Raw genomic sequence first — 20,316 nt, 5'->3', positions numbered from 1 at the left:
CAGATACAAGGAAAATTAGTCATTAGTTGTAATTTTTCTTATGTTGTAGTAAAGCAATTTAAAACCTTTTTAAAAAAAAAATAAAAAAAAAATAAAAAAAAATAAAACCTTTTTAATACTGAAATGTTTGAGACAGTAGAAAAAAGCTGTAAGTTTATTTTGAAAATGGCTTTATTCTAAAGGTACTGTAATATAAAGTGGCATGGAATATAGTATTCTAAAAAGAAAATTATAAGGAAAATAGTGTAATTTGCTATGAAGAAAGCTTTATTATCAATATTCAAACATTTACCACAGTTTTTATAAGAAATATTTTGTTAAACTTTTAAAAAAATCCTCTCATTCCTGTTTTAACTTATGACATTGAAAACTATATGTCTACTTAATAACCCTTTTTCTTTTTTCCAGTTGGACAACTAGTGGTTTGAAGAGCCAGGGCCGTCTGTCAGTAGGAAGTAATCGAGATCGAGAGATAAGCATGTCTGTTGGTCTGGGAAGATCACAGTTGGATTCTAAAGGAGGAGTAGTTGGAGGGACCATAGATGTCAATGCTTTGGAGATGGTTGGTATGTTGAAGCAACTGAAAACAGGTTTTTGAAAATTAATTTTGATAAGTTTTCCCCATGAGGCATTTTTATGAAAAGTAATTATTTTGTTTCTCTTTTAGCTCATATTTCTGAACATCCAAATCAGCAACCTAGTCACAAAATTCAGATTACTATGGGTTCTACTGAAGCTCGAGTTGATTACATGGGCTCAAGTATCCTCATGGGTATCTTCAGTAATGCAGATCTCAAGCTTCAGGATGAATGGAAAGTAAACCTGTATAATACACTGGATTCGAGCATGACTGATAAAAGGTATTTAGTAAAATGTTACTTTTAGATATTTTCTATGACTGCTCTTAATATGGTTTTTTCTTATCCAGTGAGAAACAATTCATTTTTCTTACAAAATGATTTTATATTATGCAACTAATATGAATGAAAAATCTGGGTGGAGAAGGGAATTTTTCTTGTTGTTTAGCTATCTTCTATAAGATATATGATAACTCTGTTTTATGCTTTAGTGAAATATTTGTCCATGGAGATTTGAAGTGGGATATTTTCCAAGTAATGATATCACGATCAACTACACCAGACCTGATAAAAATAGGAATGAAGCTCCAGGAATTTTTTACACAACAGTTTGACACCAGCAAACGAGCTTTGTCTACCTGGGGACCCGTTCCATATCTTCCACCTAAGACAATGACAAATAACTTAGAGAAAAGTTCACAGGAACAATGTAAGAATTAGAACTAAGCCTTTATATATGCTTTATCTTTCACTAAATGTTGTATTCAATCTTAATTTAAAATAATATCTATGTACCATATTTACAAAGTGGTCCATGTAAATATTATTATTATTTATTATTATTCTATTCACTCGGCAAAGTACCTGATTTCCTACCCACCAATGGAATTAAAGGCCATCATTTGGGAAGTCATTATTTATTACCTCCTCCCCCTGCCACAACTCACCTATAACCATACCAACTCCATGCTCTTGAATACTGATTATGCCAATACCATGTTCTGGTTTAGAGCATGGGCTATGGAATCAGGATGTCTGATTTTGGATTTATTAGCTGTGTTATATGAGACAGATTATTATTTTCACTCAATAATTCTATCAGCAAATCAATTATGTTCTTAAGTATGGTTTTAGGCATAGCATGTCTACTAGTAGACAAAATTATCTACATAAAGCTTTGTTCTAATGGAGAGATAGACCATAATTAATTTGCTACTAAATATGTAAGATAATTTCAGATAAAAAGATGTGCTGAAAAACCAGGAGAAGGAGATGAAGAATAATACTGTGTTAGGCTAGCTAGTTTAGAAAGGTGGTCAGAGAAGCCTTTTAAAGTTTTAGGCTAGAAAGATCTCTGCTGGGGAAGAGAGTTCTAGGCATAGGGATTTGTTGAAAAGGGCAAAGCTCCTACAGTAGAAGAAACTTGGCTTATTTGAGGATCATTAAGGCGACTACTTTGGTGGAAAAGAGTGAGCAAGCAGGAAAATGTCAGACATGAATGGCCACAGATAAGATTTTGAATACGATATGTAGTACTGGAGAGTTCTGAACAGATTTGATACTTGATTTACTCTTTCTCAAGATATTCCTTTTTAAAGAATCACTCTGGTTGCTCTGTGCAGAAAAGACTACAGGTGGTTAAGAGTGGAAATAGAAATCATTGCAGTAATTATCATTACTGTTGTTACACACATAGTTATAGTAAGGAGGCCTTCAGAAGAGTCCTGACAGCAAATGATGACAGCTTTAACTAGAGAGAGGTAAAAGTGGTGAAGAGTAGTCAGAATCAGGATAATTTTAAGTAACTCTTTATAATCACAGAAGCAGTACATGTGCATTGGAAAAGCCTGGAAAACACATACAAGCAAAAAATAGAAACATCACATTCCTCCCAGAAATCATCACTGAACAATTTAGACTATATACTTTCAGATAATTTTCTATAAACCTATAAAACCTGTGTACTTTTTACCAAAATATTGTTCATACTGTTTTGTAACTTTTTCTGGTGAACAGTATTGTTTTCCACTTTGCAAAGTATATATCACCTCTAGCCTTCTGACCACATTCTATATTTGACTTAAAATTATTCTTACAACTGATTTGTCCAAACCAATATATCAGATTTAAGATCACAGATGAAGTCTGGTTATGTTCCTTGACCTCACTTGTTGAAGCTACTTGGCCAATTGTCTTGCAGAATGTCCTATCTTTTACATTTTTTTCAGTTGTTTTCTTGTGGTCTCATTTATCTTGTTCCTCTAATCCCTGTATTTCTTTTAAACTAGAATTGGTGTCAGTTATAAACAAGTTAGAGAGATATTCCTCAAAACTACTGGCCTGGATTCTTAAAAGTCCTTGTCTTGGAAAACAAACCAGGCTTAGGAAACCATTTTAGATTAAAGGAAACTAAAGAGACATGCCAACTAAATCCAATGAATGATCCTTGGTTGGATCTGGAATGAGAGTTGTGGAAAACAGCCTACGAACATTATTGGCATAAATGAAGAATATAAATACGAATTTTACATCCGACTAGTGCTTTTTGAACTGTAATGTGTATCTAAAACACCTGGAGATCTCATTAAAATGCAGATTAGGGTGGATTTAAGAGTCTCTTTTTCCTTCTAACAAGCCACTGGGTGATGCTGCTGCTGCTGGTCCTCAGATCTCACTTTTGAGTAACAGGGGTATAAGCAAGTACAAAAAATTAGGAGATCGCCATTTGATTTCTAGCCCTTCTAGTCACTGGTTCACTTAACCCCTTTTCTGCTTCACTTGAATCTAAATGAAATACCTGATTTACAGAGTTATTGTGAGAATTGTGTCAAATTTCATGCAAGCGCTTTATAAATCATGAATCATTACAGAGGTGTTGTAATTATTAGCAAGTTACTTCTTTCTTTAATTCTAGTCATCCTTATGCAGCATCTTTTCCCAGACTGTACTTTTATTAGCTTCTGCTTGATGTTAACCACATATTGGATTATTTTCATCCTTTACCTGTATCACTTCAGCTGTAGAAAATACAGAAAATTCTGCCTTCCTCCCTGCTTTTCAGGGTGTTTGTGAGACACTTGAGGATAAGTGGTTTTTGGTTTTCTTGCAGTGCTTGATGCAGCTCATCATCGACATTGGCCTGGAGTATTGAAGGTGGTATCAGGATGTCACATATCCTTATTTCAGATTCCATTACCAGAAAATGGAATGCAGTTCGGAGGATCAATGAGCTTACATGGAAATCATATGACACTAGCTTGTTTTCATGGTCCAAATTTCCGTTCAAAATCCTGGGCTCTCTTTCACTTAGAAGAACCAAATATTGCTTTTTGGACTGAAGCTCAGAAAATCTGGGAAGATGGTAAACTGACACATAACTTTTACCTTTTCTTATCTTCTGATATGATTATAGGTGACAGAGAAATTTTCCTTTCTCGTATCTTTTATATGTTTTTGTTATATTTCTGAAGTCCATGTCTATTTGTTCTTATGTACTTGACATGTCAAGGAGTTCCCTGCCAGTGAGTCAGTATCTATAAAGTCTGGAGCACGAGGAAGGACTTATTCTGAGCTTGCCATCCTATTCTGTTTCTTACTCTAGGCAATTAAAGTTTCTGCTGCTATGGCTGGCCACAGTCATAATAGTTATTATAAATATTATAAAAACATAAAAGACACATGGTGGTAGCTTAAGGAAATAGTCAAAACTAAATTATAAAACTTTTATGGATAAGGCTGTGCTTTTACCTCTATTTACAGTGATAAACCTCACCTTTTAGCTATCATTTCCTATTCTGTGGTTCCATAATGATGAAGGAAAGAATGGTTGATGCTCATCATCTTACCAGGGATAAATTCAGTTATAACTAAAAGAAAGAAAAATTATATGTGATTTTTTTCTTCTCAATTTTACACCCTTCCCTATCTATGTATGAGTTAACTAAATCTATTACTCTAGACCCACAACTATTTTCTTGCATCTAAACATAGTTTGTTAACATTAAAACTTTTTTTTCCTTCTAGGCTCTAGTGATCATTCTACATACATTGTACAAACATTGGATTTTCATCTGGGCCATAATACCATGGTTACCAAACCATGTGGTGCTTTGGAAAGTCCTATGGCAACAATAACCAAGATAACAAGACGTCGCCATGAAAATCCACCCCATGGAGTAGCAAGTGTAAAAGAATGGTTCAATTATGTTACAGCCACAAGGAATGAAGGTTAAAAGTCTATTTCTTTGGAGAGATTTGTTTTCTGTGTCTGGGGCTCTGTTGCCTCCATTTAGAATTTAAGTGGAGGGAAAATTTTCATTTTTTAATTAAACTAGTTGCATTTTACTCATGATGACATAAATGACAATATTAGTACATAATTCACCACTCTGATAGTGCAAAATCTCAGACTAAAAATTATTTTAGATGTAACTGAAAACATTCCAAATAATTGGTTTAAATGAAGTTTATTATAGTTAGAAAAATATTTTTTCTTTGATGCTTAACATCACAAGTTTGGTAAAGTTACTACACAATTAAGTCACTGAATTCCACAAACTTTTAAGGTTTGGGTTGGTTGGAATAAAATGAAACTTAATAATATTCCTACGAAACAAGTTTAAAGGGAGTATGATGAGTTTTCCCATTTGATTAGAATCACCAGTCTGGTAATAATGTAGCCAGAAAATTCTTATTTTGTGGGTTTAAGTACTGATTTTACCAACTATGTCATCTGTATTGGAAGAGTGACTGATTGAGACTTGCTAAGACTGGAATGTTTTACGTAAAAATAACCATCTTTCAAAATGGGAAAGATGACTTGTGCCCCACTGAAAATAATTATTATGGAATAGGCTGCACCAGGGATTAGGCCTATTAAAAATGTTTTAGGAACAAAGAATGATAAGGAAGTGAATTAGAAGATTATGCATGTATTAACTATTTTATATTGAATATTATACCTTCCAAAGAGAGATTTTGGAGGAGGGAGTTCTTTTTGGCTGGGATACCATGGAGTATTAGCAAACTGCACTGCTAGCTATATACCTGAAAACTGCTAGGTTTTCTAAGGAAACCATAGCACTTATGTTGGGAAAAATCAAGACTTCTACCTTAATTCAAGGTCAAGAACATATTTAATTGCAAATTCTGTAAGGGTAAAACAATCTAGAGATCTCTAAGCTTAATGAAATCCTTAAATTTAGACATTTAGTTAAAAATAATTTTAAAGTTTTAAATTTGAGAAACAAAACCAAAATGTATTAGATTTATCCAAAATTATGTTATAAAGCTTTTGTCTTGAGAATAGTGATATACATCACTATCATATATATATATATATATATATATATATATAGGTAAAACACTGCATATTTATATTTATATTTATTTATATTTATATTTATAATTTTCTCAAGACCAAAACTTTATATGGCTCTATTTTTAAAAATGTAAGTCATTATTTTCCAGCTTCTAAAATGATAAAAATTCTATGTATAATAGTGTCATGAAAGCTATAGGTTTATCATTGCCTGTTGGTTTAATTTGATTCTTCTTGTCTTTATTATTGTCCATGTAGAGCTAAACCTACTTCGTAACGTTGATGCTAATAACACTGAGAATAGCACTACAGTGAAGAATTCTAGTTTGTTGAGTGGATTCAGAGGAGGTTCTAGCTACAATCATGAAACAGAAACTATTTTTGCATTACCAAGGATGCAGCTTGAATTTAAATCCATTCATGTTCAAGAACCACAGGAACCTTCATTACAGGGTATGTGGAAAAAGTTTCTAAAGTTACTAAGAAAATTCTAAAGGAACTTTGAATTACGGGTTTTGCGTAGGTTGTCTGTGTAATAGTAATATAGTCTAATGAAATTGATTTGTTTAGTCAAATTTTCTTACCAGCTATATGACTTCTGGCATATAATTTGATCCATTTGTGCCTCTTTCTCCTCAGTGACATGGGAGGAAAATAACAGGATTTCATGCATAGGGTTTTTATGCATTTTAATAAATGGCATGTACTTGGAAAGTACTCAGTAAACTATTATCATTTGTAAATCACATATAGAAACTACTCAGTTCTAGTTGCATTTGTAGTTGCATTTAAATGGATGCATTTACATGAACCCATGTCGCTTGTTATTAACAGGAAGTGAAAGGGACTTAAGAAATATTTTACTATAGAACTTTGCCATTGCAGATGCCAGCCTGAAGCCGAAGGTAGAATGTAGTGTGGTGACAGAGTTCACTGACCACATTTGTGTGACTATGGATGCTGAGCTCATCATGTTCCTTCATGATTTAGTGTCTGCTTATCTTAAGGAAAAAGAAAAAGGTGGGTAGCATATTCTTTTTTTCTTTCCCATTTCAGGAAAGGCCGTTGTCAGTACCATTTATATGGATTTTTATGGTCTAATGGTAAAATGCGTTCTGTCTCCTTCCTTTAAATTATAAATATCAATCAATGAAATAAATATCAATAATATGTTAGTAAAACTATGTGACAGACATTCTGAGTGTCTGCTATGTCCATGATACTTTTATACATAACTCACACTAGATGGTGTGTGTGTGTGTGTGTTTTAAGATTTTATTTATTTATTAATGAGAGACAGAGAGAGGCAGAGACATAGACAGAGGGAGAAGCAGGCTTCTCGCAGGGAGCCTGATGCGGGACTCGATCCCCAGACCTGGGATCATGCCCTGAGCCAAAGGCAGGTGCTCACTACTGAGCCACCCAGGCATCCCTGGATGGTGTTTTATACTTTACAAAATGTTTCCATATATGTTATGTACATTATCAGGCCCTGTAGGGTGAGAAAGAAAATCTCTTTAAGGAAATACTGATAGTCAAAGTGAAGTGGCTAAAGAAACAACTACATAATGAATAGCATGAATTATATACATTGTCAGGAAAACTGAATTAAGTTAGATAAATCTGTTTGGAATGCAGAGAACATTTTTTAAATAAATAAATTAGACTTCAGTGGTAGTGTTTTGTTTTTATGAGCTAGCTAACATTGGCTTACTCGCTAGAAATTGACATGTTTGTCTGTTAAGAAACAAATGGTAACCCTAATATCTGTATGGAACTGGTTGAATATATTATGGTGTCCGTATAATGGAATGGAATACTCTGTAGCTGTTTAAAAGAATGGGGTAGGCTGAAATATAATGATATGGAATGATATCCAAATATATGGTCTTTATGCACCCAGTAAGTATATATTACACAAATATATGAATATATAGTAGTAAAATGACAGATGTGATTTTTTTTTAATTGCTTGGAATACATGCTATTTGTTTAGGTCACCCTATAATTCTTCATTTTCCTAATGAACAAAGCTATAAAATTTTTCTAGCAGGTATTTCAAAATAGCCTCATGATAAATGTTTGAGTGAAGAAACAGATTATCAAAAATCAATGCAAACGTAGCATAGCATAGACTGAATTGCTGTTCCATTAGAATTCATCTAGATGTGCCAAAAATCCTGAGAGTAAAAGCAGTAATGATGGCTGGAGGAATCTATGAGATACTAGTTGAAACTTAAATGACTGAAACTATATAATAGGAAATATTATATACAAGTAAATCCTGTCTTCACTTATAGCACCAACATACACCAGTCCCTAGTAATCCCCTTGTTTTTCTCTGTTTTAATAGTTAAACTTCACGTGGAAAAAAAAAACAGACTCTAAGAAAACCTGCGAAGTTCAGAATTCTTTTCTAGTCTATGTCTATATAAAAACCTGCCAGATTTCTTTCTCGCAGTTATTTGTGAAATCTTTGTAATTTTATGAAATACTGTGTTGGTCTTGATCTGTCATGAACTGTGCACATTAAAAAAAAAAACCACTTATTAAATACAAACTGCTGTACAACAAAAAAGAGAGAAAAGACTGAGAACAAACTAGCAGTTGCTAAAGGGGAGAGGAGTGGCAAGATGGGCAAAATGGACAAGGGGGATTAAGAGATACAAACCTCTAGTTATAAAATAAGTCATGAGAATAAAAAGTACAGCACAAGGGGTATCGTCAATAATACTATAATACACTTCTGGCAAGCATTTCAAAATGCATATTTATTGCTATATCACTATGTTGTACACCTGAAACATTTAATATTATGTGTAAATTATATTGAAATTAAAAGTAGAAAAGCAAACCTGTATAACACTCTTTCAATAGGAAAAAAGGAAATGGGAACTTGATTATCAGACTTCAATGACCAAGTGTTACATTATCTATGGGAATTTCAATTATAAGTAAAAATATTTTAATAGCTATATTTTGTTATTAAAAACTAAAAGCAGTTCTGTTCAAAATTGGGATAAACATGCCTAATTTTTAACAGCATGTAAGGCTAGACCAGAATCAACATATTTCTAGAAAATCAAGATAGATTGTAGCACTGTAACCACTACCAGTAATAAAAGCAGAGCAATTGTGAGCAGGCAATAACTGAAGACATTTATACTCTTCTGTAGTGTGATAAGTACAGATTTATCCTAGGCTCAGTCCCAATCAATATGTCATCCTTACTACCAATTCACAACAAAGTTAAAACCAGAGTTATATAATGCCTGGATATTACATAGTTTATCTGTTATTTTATGCCCAATTTGTGTCTTGAACTTTTATTCTAATACTACACATATTAGAGTTTGTCATATGAAAGCTACCTTTGTCTCAGATTTTATTTTAATTTTGTATATATTTTGATCACCAGTGTAAAAAGAACTTGTCTTTCATAAAACACTGGAGTCTTCACTATAAAGAGTGAAAGGCTGCTTGCATAAAAAGCTCCTAAGTTACTACCAGTGTTCAAATATATCGAGAGACATTAACATCCTAAAACTATTAAGTGGTACACTTTAAATGAGTGAACTGTATGATATCTCAATAAAGCTGTTAAAAAAGTGTCCACCTGTAGCCATTCTTTAAGAAGCCTCAGTTTCAATGCCCTATGCTTGCTGTCAAATAAGTCTTGGCATTCTTTACTATTAGTTTTAAGCACACAAATATGTGTAAATTATATGCTATTCCTCAAAAATAATGAGATGTTAACTTTTATATTGTCTTTAAGAAATACCAATAATTGGCAGTTATTTATGGCTTATTTTAAAATACTAGTTTTTCAGAAATGTAATTAAATGAGGCTTTGGCCAGTTCATAAGTAAAATGGAGCCAATTATACTGTTCATATGGTGATTTAAGATACATTTATAAGATACATATTTGCAATATTAATCTACCATTTTCATTTTCATTATAGCCATTTTTCCACCTCGGATTTTATCTACTCGACCAGGACAGAAAAGTCCAATTATTATACATGATGACAATTCCTCTGACAAAGATAGAGAGGACAGCATCACTTATACTACTGTGGACTGGAGAGACTTTATGTGTAACACATGGCATCTAGAACCCACTCTTAGGTAAGTAGTGGGTGTATATATTTACCTGTATCCTACAAGATTATCATGAGTAAAAGGTTATAAATGTAGCAAGTTAAATACAGTTTACCAAAAACCTGTTTTAGACGTTAGCTACTTATGACATCTCTAACTTCTGGCTATGTTTCTGCTCCATTCTGCTTTTTTAAGTGCTTCTACTGCAAGGCAAAAGAAGCTCAAACATCACACCTAGCTCAGCACTCTCCACTCTGTGGCATTCTGTTAATCACTAAAATATAATAACTCCACCTCCACTATTGATGTTATTTTCTTTACCATCTTTTTTACCAGGATGTTATTTTCAAGTATTTGAGGTACCTGCAGTAAACTTTTTTGTTTCTTAGTTTGGAAAGATATGGTAACAAACTTCTCACATATGTCATGACAGTGTAATGGAACTTAGAGCGTCACAATGACTTTCTGCATGCTAAGCAATATAGAACTATCCCTCAAATGTTGAATTTAATGCTGTCAGATTCAGGTTTGTTTAGAGACATGTTCTACTAAAATCATGATCCCAGTTACATCAACTTATTTTCATATTAAAATTTCAAACGTATTTCCTAGTTTTAATTACATTTAAAATGGCTGCTCTAACTAGTGGTACTTGTATGTCCTTGTTTACAGTTACCACTCATAACCTTCCTATCATTTTCCCCTTTCCTCTCCTCTGCTTTGTTAATCAACTTTTAATCATCTAAATCACGGAATAACAGTATCAAAAAAAATCCATCATACTCCAGCACAACATTTCTACAGAACAATACGGATTTCATTTAGATAAGGCTGTTACTCATTTATGCCACGAAATAATTCTAAAGCAACAAAACATCCATTTTACAGTGGAGTCTTGTATAAGCAGAAAGTAGTGACTTTGTGTTAATTTGTATATAATAAAATTTGGTATTAACAGTATATAGAAGTATTAACTGTCAATACTCAGAAGAAAATTAAAATACTGCAAAGATCCTGATGCAGAAAACTACTTAGAAAATTTGTTTTGATTTTATAAATCTATGATGAAATTAAGTATCTTAATTTAAAATGAGTGTAAATAGTTTAATTTGCCATTCTTCCTTTTTTTTTTTTTTTTTTTTTTAAGCATACCACCAAGAGACTAGTTAATACGGTGTGGTGGAGAGCATGTTGAAGAGTTCTGGCTCTAAGTTCAGTTGTATAGATAGCATAGTAAACTAAATGATCCTGGCCAAAGGACCTATTTCTGCTTCACTTGTCTCCTAAGAAAAATTTGGTGAACAGTATTACTACCTTGTAGGGTTGTTACAATGATTAAATGAGTTAACACAAAATGCTTATAACTATTAGAGTCTTAGTAGATCAGCGCTTAATACTCCCTTTTCCTTACCCAAGTTCAGAAGCAATTAAAACAGTGAGAGAGAGGCAGCTGAGAATGAAAGTAACAGTTTTAGTAGTGACAAAGCTCTTAACCGTGAATGTGGTTTGATGTCCGGCAACCGTGGCCTCTACTACAAAGTCCAAGTTTGGACTTAACTACAGGCTTTTCACGATGCAGAACACCAGAGTTGTGTGCCCGCCCCCACCTTGAGTTCTGCATTCGGCAGCCCTGTGAACTCATGGACTCACCTAGCCATAAGCAGCCTCTAACAGTCTTCCACTAACCTATTTAGAGGCCTGTCCTTGAGAAACCTTTTGGACCAAGCAATGGAGCAAAATGCGTGGCTCTTAAGAGAAGGCAGGGAAGACAGTACTGAACTACACGACCCAGTTCCTCTGTTAACTTGCCAGTCAGATAAATCCTTAATACAGGAGCAGGGAGCCAGGAGTGTTTCACTAATGGCTGTTCCTCTAAATAGAAGGAAATACTAGGAATTGGGAGAAAATGATTCTTTCTTTAAACATGTTTAGGAAATTTTGGCCTTTTTCCCCCCATTAGGCCACATATATGCCGAACTCATTTTTTTCTCAGCTTTATTGAGGTATAATTGACAAAACATGTAAGATATTTTAAGTGGACAGCGTCATAATTTGATACATGTACACGTTGTAAAATGATTCCTCCCATTACATTAATGTCTTTTAGAATGAACCAAATGTTCTTTAAATGTCAAGATGACTCTGTAACTTAAGAGGCCTAAAATAATCAGAATGAAATTCACTAAATTCCACTGCTGTGTAGGCTCTCAGGGATACTTATAATCACATTTTTCGAATGCTGTAAACCCAGGAATTGCAGCTTAGATCATTCAGTCACACCTACTGAGAGAAGTCTGCCTCGGACATCTGAAAGAGGCTTATGATATTCCTGAACCTACTGCTTATTACTTATTATCTGTAATTTTAGATTAATTTCTTGGACTGGAAGAAAGATTGATCCAGTAGGTGTTGATTATATTCTTCAAAAACTGGGCTTCCATCATGCCAGGACTACTATTCCTAAATGGCTTCAAAGAGGAGTCATGGATCCACTTGACAAGGTTCTATCAGTTCTTATAAAAAAACTGGGTACTGCACTACAGGATGAAAAGGAAAAGAAAGGAAAAGACAAAGAAGAACACTAAAATCACTTGATCTGTGAACAAATTATGATTGTGTCCGTTAAGTTTTATTACACTGGAGTGTTTTTTTTTTGTATAGTAAAATTATTTTCAGTATAACTTAAAATAACTAATTTTGTGGCCATTATATTGAAAGTTTGTAAGTTGTTTATTCTAGTTCCAGCATTCTGTATACAGTGAAGTATTGCATGATAATGTAAATTTTGTGAAAACCTAGATTAAAATATATAAATCTACTCCATAAGGTTTATGATTATATTATGTGCAATATGATTCCTGCATCTTTAAAATATTTTCAGAGTAACTGTGAATTTTTGTTATTGGCCATAACTTTTAGAAAAATCTTGTTCATAATGTGATTTTTTTTTTTTTGGTCATTAATTGCTTTTTTTCTTTTAAATATAGTCTTGTAAAATACCTATTTGTATATAGTTTGAGTAAATGTGATATGATTACCACTAAAATATTGTTTGTAACTATTGTAATAAAGTCACAATAATTGATTTCACTCTGTAGTTATCTCTGAGTCGCTATTCTTTGGGTAGCTTATTTTTATAATAGATACCTATCCTGTTACTGAATGTTTTCATAGATGATATTAAAAAATTAAATCATAGGGTGCCTCGGTGGCTTAGTCAGTTAAGCATTGGACTCTTGACCTGATTTCAGCTCAGGTCACACAATCTCAGGGTCATGAGATCAAGCCCTGCCTCTGGCTTTATGCTCAGCACAGCATCCACTCATCCCTCTACCTCTGTCCCCCCACCCCCCCAGCTATCCCTGAAATAAATAAATAATATCCTTGGGGGAGGAGTTAAGATGGAGAAGGGGGACTCTGGGCTTTCCTCTACCCTCAAACATAGCTGTATTGAAGTCAGGTCACTTGGAATATTCAGGAGATCCATCTGAGGATTGGAAGTAGAATCTCCATGGTTGGGAGGGAGACAGCATGGCAGGTACAAGATGCATGGAAGTAAACTGTGGGAGAGAAAAACTGTCCAGCTGTGGAGGGAGGGAACCCTTTCCTGGAGAGGGCGGGGAGTGCTGAGAGAGTGCAGCACCAGTTTTGCACAAGAAGAAAACCTCTCTCACCACAGACTGGGGAGACAGGGGAACTGAGTGTTGCAGGTTTTTTGCAAACAGCGAGTGGAGCTCAAACTCAAGTTTTCACCAGAGTGGAGCTGTAGCCTGTGCCCCAAGGGAGGAGGGCTCTGGTTCAGAGCACACACAAAGTGGTACAAGGATCTTTTGAGTTGCACTGGAAGAAAAATCATTCCCTTTCCTGGAGTACATTTGGAAGAGGGTATATTGCCTCTCAAAGGACAAAAGACCTTGCAGGTACCAACAAATGGCTCTTCACTGGCAGGGGACAAAGGTGTGTGCACAGGGTAGATAACCCAGTCACTGCTTTTCGTGGTGCCACAGCATAGCCTCCACATACCATGCAGGTGTGGACTGTTTTTGTGAGACAAGGGCACTAGTCAGAGAGCACAAAACTCACCTGGAGGAGGAAGCAGATCTGAGTGGTGCTGGCTCTTAGATTTGGAATTTTGAATCCCAGCCATGCCAAACATAAAATGCAGGAGAGCTGTGATGTCAGGCACACTGGAAGCCCTTGCTTTTCTGTGAGGGCTCCTGAACAGCAGGGGATGTGAGAGCCCCTTGTCCCTGGATGAGAGTGGGGTGGCACATATTACCCTTTCTACCAACACAGTTGGACTTCAGTAACACAGCAGCTTCCAGTAGAGGTAAGAGCTGCTTACCTCAAACCCCGCCCCCTTGTGATAGGCAAGTGTTTTTTTTGTTTTGTTTTCTGTTTTCTTGTTTTTTTGTTTTTGTTTTTTTTTTAACCAAGGCAGGATTGATTGTGAGCCACTGCAGCAGACCTCTCCCCCAGAAGAGCCACAGAGGCAGCACAGCGCAAGCACCAAGTCTACTGATCAAACGGTGCCTCACAGCATCCTCTTCAGTTCTGGTGGAAATAGGACCAAGCTATGTTTTTTTTCTTACTCTTTTTTTTCCTTTGGAATTGGGCTTATAGTTTTTGTTTTTTCATTTCCATTTCTCTTTTTTGGGGAATCAGGCTTGTTTTTTCACTTTATTTTTTCTTTCTTTGGGATTAAGCTTATAGTCTGTGTTATCACTTTTTTGTTGTTGTTCCTTTTCCTTCTGTCTCTCTTTGAATTAGGCTTTTTTTTTTTTTCCTTTTTCTTCATGCTTTTTTAAATAAAGGTCCAAACAGTCCCCACTGCAGGCAAGGAGGAACTCTGCAGGGGACTGACCAGTGGGAAAGAGAAGCCAAAACCCAAGAGCAGAGTGCACACAGCCTACACCAGAAACACTTCCTAAACTGCCAGGCCCTGAACAGTATATGACCTCTTTTTAATGTACTTAAAAATGTACTCTTTTTAATGTTACTCTGAGGTACAGGAAACAACAAACTTTCATAACCTGCTGCAAAAGAGAGAAACTTGGCCAAAATGACAAAATGGAGGAATTCTCCCTGAAAGAAAGGTCAGGAAGATATCACAGCTAGACACTTGCTCAAAGCAGATATAAGAAATATATCTGAACAAGAATTTAGACCAAGAGTCATAAGACTACTAGCTTGGTTTGAAAGAAGCATAGAAGAAACCAGAGAAACTCTTGCTGCAGAGATAAAGACCTAAAAACTAGTCAGGCTGAAATAAAAAAAAAAAAAAATGCTGTAATTGAGATGCAAAACTGAATAAGATTACAATGAAGACTGAAGAGGCAGGCTAGAGAATAGGTGATATAGAGGGTAAAATCATGGAAAATAATGAAGCTATAAGAAGAGGGAAAGAAAAAGATCACAAAGGTAGACTCAGAAAACTCAGTGATTCCATAAAGAAAAATAATATCTGTATCATAGGAGGTGTAGAAGAAGAAGAGTGGGAAGAAGAAGGGAAGAAGGAGTGGACGGTAAAAAAAAAATATTGAGATCATACCATGCATATTTTCAGACCACAAAGCTATAAAACTTGAAGTCAATCACAAGAGAAAATTTGGAAGGACCACAAATACATGGAGGTTAAAAAACATCCTACTAAAGAATGAGTCAACCAGGAAATTAAAGAACTTAAAAAATACATGGAAGGGGGCAGCCCGGGTGGCTCAGTGGTTTAGCGTCTGCCTTCAGCCCAGGGCGTGATCCTGGAGACCCGGAATCGAGTCCCACGTCGGGCTCCCTGCATGGAGCCTGTTTCTCTCTCAGCCTGTGTCTCTGCGCCTCTCTCTCTCTCTCTCCCTCTCTCTCTCTCTCTCTCTCTCATGAATAAATAAAATAAATCTTTAAAAAAAATACATGGAAGCAAATAAAAATGAAAACATGACAGTCCAAAACCTTTGGGATATAGGAAAGGCAGTTCTATGAGGGAAATATAGAGCAATACAGGCCTTTCTCAAGAAGAAAAGTCTCAAATAGACAACCTAACCTTATACCTAAAGGAGGTGGGAAAAGTAAAGCAAATAAACCCTAAATCCAGCAGGATAAGAGTAATAATAAAGATTATAGCAGAAATCAATATCAAAATTAAAAAAAAACACACAGTAGAACAAATCAATGAAACTAGGAGCTGGTTCTTGTTTTGTTTTGTTTAAAACAGAAGGAGAAGAGACAGAGACCAAGGCAGAGGGAGAAGCAGGCTCCATGCAAGGAGCCCAATAAGGGACTCGATCCCAGATCCTGGGATCATGCCCTAGGCCAAAGGCAGATGCTCAATCACTGAGCTACCCAGGCCTCCTAGGAGCTGGCTCTTAGAAAGAATTAACAAGATTGGTAAACTCCTAGCCAGACTTATCAAAAACAACAACAACAACAAACAAACAAAACTGAGATGTCCATTCTCACCACTGCTGTTCAACAAGTCCTAGCCTCTGCAAATCAGACAACAGAAAGAATAAAAGGCATCCAAATCATCAAGGAAGAAGTCAAACTTTCATTCTTCACAGATGACAGTATACTCTAGGTATAAAACTTGAAAAAGTCCACTAAAAAAATTGCTAGAACTGATATAAGAATTCAACAAAGCCACAGGATATAAAATCAATGCACAAAAGTATGTTGCATCTCTAAACACCAAGGATGAAGCAGCAGAAAGAAAAATCAAGGAATTGATTTCTCTTGGCAACTGGCTTACAACTGCACCCAAAACAATAAGACACCTAGGAATAATCCTTACCAAAGAGGTAAAAGATCTGTACTCTGAACACTGTAAAACACTTATGAGAGAAACTGAAGACACAAAGAAACAGAAAAGCATTCCATGCTCATGGATTGGAAGAACAAATACTGTTACGATGTCTGTAACTCCCCACAGCAATCTACACATTCAACACAATTCCTATCAAAATAACACCAGCATTCTTCACAGAGCTAGAACAAACAATTCTAAAATTTGCATGAAACAAGAAAAAACCCTGAATAGCCAAGTAATGCTGAAAAGAAAACCAAAGCTGAATTATCACAATTCCAGACTAAGTTGCATTACAAAGCTGTAATCAAGACAATATGTTACTGGAAAAAAAACAAAACAAAACAAAACAGAGATATAGAAAATGGAACAGAACCCAGAAATGGACCCTCAACTCTATGGCCAACTAATCTTCAACAAAGCGGGAAAGAATATCCAATGGAAAAAAAGTCTCTTCAACAAATGGTGTCGGGGAAATTGGACAGCCACATGCAGAAGAATGAAACTGGACCACTTTGTTACACCACATACACACACACACGCACACACAATTCAAAATGGATGAAAGACCTAAATGTGAGACAGGAAACCATCAAAACCCTAGAGGAAAACACAGGCAGCAACTTCTGTGATCTCAGCCACAGCAACTTTCTACTAGACATGTCTCCAGAGGCAAGGGAAACAAAAGCAAAAATGGACTATTGGGACTTCATCAGGATAAAAAGCTTCTATGCAGGAAAGGAAACTAACAAAGCTAAAAGGCAACCTATGGAATGGGAGAACTTAACAAACTCAACACCCAAAAACCAAAAAAATCAGATTATGTTGGAAGATATTCTCAACGATCTCCCACATTTCCAAATCTAACTGCTCCTAGTCCAGGACAATAAATATTGTACACAATATACACAATATAAACAGAGATAATATCTACCTCCAGTGCAAAGAGTAGATTTGCTTGCAGCCCTGGAAGATACAGTGTCTCCTTTGCCATTATAGAAAATTAGATTTCCCTTAGTTCAGAGTTCTATTCTAACACACCCCACTGTGTATGCAGCATGCATCTGGACCCCTACATACTACCTCCATGTGATCTGGAAACAAGTAGAACTATGTTGACATGCAGATAACCATGCCATGAATAATAAAGTCCTTAGTCTCTGACCCAGGAGTCTTAGCATCTTCTACCAGCATCCATGAAACTGGGGCAAGCTAACTGTAAAGCTTTCAAGCAGAATAAAATATCAAACCTTTCACAGTTTTGGCAGATTATTTAAATAGGCAGTCTTTATCCATGTGTCAGTTGATAGATGCTTGGGCTGTTTCTGTAATGTAGCTATTGTAGATAATGGTGCTATAAACATCTGGGTGCATGTATCCCTTTGAATTAGTATTTTTGTATTCTTTTGAGTAAATACCTCATAGTACATTACTGGATCATAGGGTAGCTTAAACTTTGAAGAACCTCCATACTGTTTTCCACAATGGCTGCACCAGTTTGCATTCCCACCAACAGTGCCAAAGGGTTCCCCTTTCTCCACATAGCCAACACCTGTTGTTCCCTATGTTGATGAGTTTAGCCATTCTGTATTGTGTGAGGTGATAGCTCATTGTAGTTTTGATTTCTATTTCCCTGATGATCATGATGTTGAGCATCTTTTATGTCTGTTGACCATCTGTATGTCATCTTTGGAAAAAATATTAATGTCCTCTGCCCATTTTTTAATTAGGTAATTGTTTTTTGGGTGTTCAGTTTTATAAATTTTTTGTGTTCTGGATACTAGCCCTTTATCAGATATGCTGTTTTTCAGTTTTGTTGATTGTTTCCTTTGCTGTGCAGAAGCTTTTTGTTTTGATGAAGTCCCAACACTTTTTGTTTTTGTCTCCCTTGCCTCAGGAAACAGATCTAGAAGGAAGTTGCTATAGCCCATGTCAAAGAGGTTACTGCCTGTTTTCTCCTCTAGGGGTTTTATGGTTTCATACCTTATATGTAGGTCTTTAAACCACTTTGAATTTATTTTTGTGTATGGTGTAAGAAAGTAGTCCAGCTTCATTGTTTTGTATGTTGCTGTCCAGTTTTCTCAGCACCATTAAAGAGATGGTCTTTTTCCCATTGGATATTCTTTCCTACTTTCTGGAAGATTAATTAACCATATAGTTGTGGGCTTATTTCTGGGTTTTCTATTCTGTTCCATTGGCCTCTGTTTCTATATTTGTGCCAGTACCAAACCATTTTGATAATATAACTTTGTAATATAACTTGAAGTCCAGAATTGTGATGACTTCAGCTTTGCTTTTCTTTTTCAAAGTTGCTTTGGCTATTCGGGGTCTTTTGTGGTTCCACACAAATTTTAGGCTTCTTTTAGCTCTGTGAAAATGCTGGTATTATTTTGATACAGATTGCATTAAATGTGTAGATTTGAGTAATATAGACATTTTAATAATATTTGTTCTTCCAATCCATGAATATAATATGTCTTTCCATTTTTTGTGTCTTCTTCAATGTCTTTCATCAGTGTTTTATAGTTTTCAGAGTACAGGTCTTTCACCTCATTGGTTAGGTTTATTCCTATGTATCTTGTTTTTGGTGGAATTGTAAATGGGATTGATTCCTTAATTTCTCTTTTGAAGCTGCTTCATTATTGATGTAGAGAAATACAACAGATCACTGTAAATTGATTTTGCATCCTGTGACATTACTGAATTTGTGTATGAGTTCTAGCAGTTTTTGGGTGGAGTCTTTTCAGTTTTCTATATAGAATATCATGTCATCATGTGAAAGTTTTACTTCTTTCTTGCCACTTTGAATTCTTTTTATTTCTTTTTGCTGATTGTTGTGGCTAGTAATTCCAGTACTATGCTAAATAACAGTGGTGAGAATGGACATCCCTGTCTTGTTCCTGATCATAGAGAAAAAGCTCTCAGTTGTTCCCCATTTAGGAATCTATTAGGTATTTCATAGATGGCCCTTATCATGTTGAGGTATTTCCCTCTAAAGCTACTTTGTTGAGGATTTTTATCACGAATGGAATTTAACAAAGTGCAACATCCAGGCAATGATTTTTTGGGAGGGATTTGACACCAAAAGCAAAGTCAACAAAAGCAAAAATAAACAAGTGGGACAACATCAAATGAAAAGCTTCTGCACAGCAAAGGAAACTATCGACTAAAGGAAAAAGCAACCTATGAAATGGAGAAAATATTTACAAATCATATACCAGGTTAGGGTTAGTTAATATACAAAAAATATATAAAATATAAATAATACAACTCAGTAACAAAACAGAACAATCTGATTAAAATACGGGCAGAAGATCTGAACTGACATTTTTCCAAAGAAGATGTATGGATGGACAAAAGATATATGAAAAGGTGCTCGGCATCACTTATTCTCAGGGGAATGCAAATCAAAACCACACTGAGATATTACTTTAATAATAATAGCTGTTATCAAAAAGAGAATAGCAAATATTAGCAAGACTGTGAAGAAAAGGATACACTTGTGCACTATCGATGGGA

At 35.2% G+C, this 20,316-nt stretch overlaps 1 protein-coding gene and 1 long non-coding RNA gene across 10 annotated transcripts in view; one reads left to right on the top strand and one right to left on the bottom strand.

Annotated features, from left to right (window-relative positions):
- BLTP1 (bridge-like lipid transfer protein family member 1) overlaps positions 1-13,091 on the top strand; it is a 204,605-nt gene extending 191,514 nt beyond the window's left edge. For 8 of the 9 annotated variants that reach the window (XM_077861144.1, XM_077861145.1, XM_077861150.1 and 5 more), the window contains 9 exons: positions 409-566; positions 668-860; positions 1,070-1,287; positions 3,688-3,939; positions 4,602-4,805; positions 6,157-6,351; positions 6,784-6,918; positions 9,863-10,028; positions 12,370-13,091. In XM_077861144.1, coding sequence (XP_077717270.1) covers positions 409-566; positions 668-860; positions 1,070-1,287; positions 3,688-3,939; positions 4,602-4,805; positions 6,157-6,351; positions 6,784-6,918; positions 9,863-10,028; positions 12,370-12,586 — 1,738 coding nt within the window. In that variant the 3' untranslated portion in view covers positions 12,587-13,091. The remainder of the gene's footprint in view (positions 1-408; positions 567-667; positions 861-1,069; positions 1,288-3,687; positions 3,940-4,601; positions 4,806-6,156; positions 6,352-6,783; positions 6,919-9,862; positions 10,029-12,369) is intronic. The other variant, XM_077861149.1, reaches the window with a different exon arrangement.
- LOC144291559 (uncharacterized) lies at positions 212-15,178 on the bottom strand. Its single transcript, XR_013358889.1, has 3 exons — positions 10,365-15,178; positions 4,326-4,444; positions 212-580 (listed from the first exon to the last, which is right to left on the bottom strand). It is a non-coding gene; the product is annotated as an uncharacterized LOC144291559 (long non-coding RNA).
- Between the last annotated feature and the right edge of the window lie 5,138 nt (positions 15,179-20,316).

This window comes from Canis aureus, chromosome 20 (genome assembly GCF_053574225.1).
Source record: "Canis aureus isolate CA01 chromosome 20, VMU_Caureus_v.1.0, whole genome shotgun sequence".
NCBI classification, from domain to species: Eukaryota; Metazoa; Chordata; class Mammalia; order Carnivora; family Canidae; genus Canis; species Canis aureus.
This window is presented reverse-complemented; position numbering and strand designations above follow the sequence as displayed.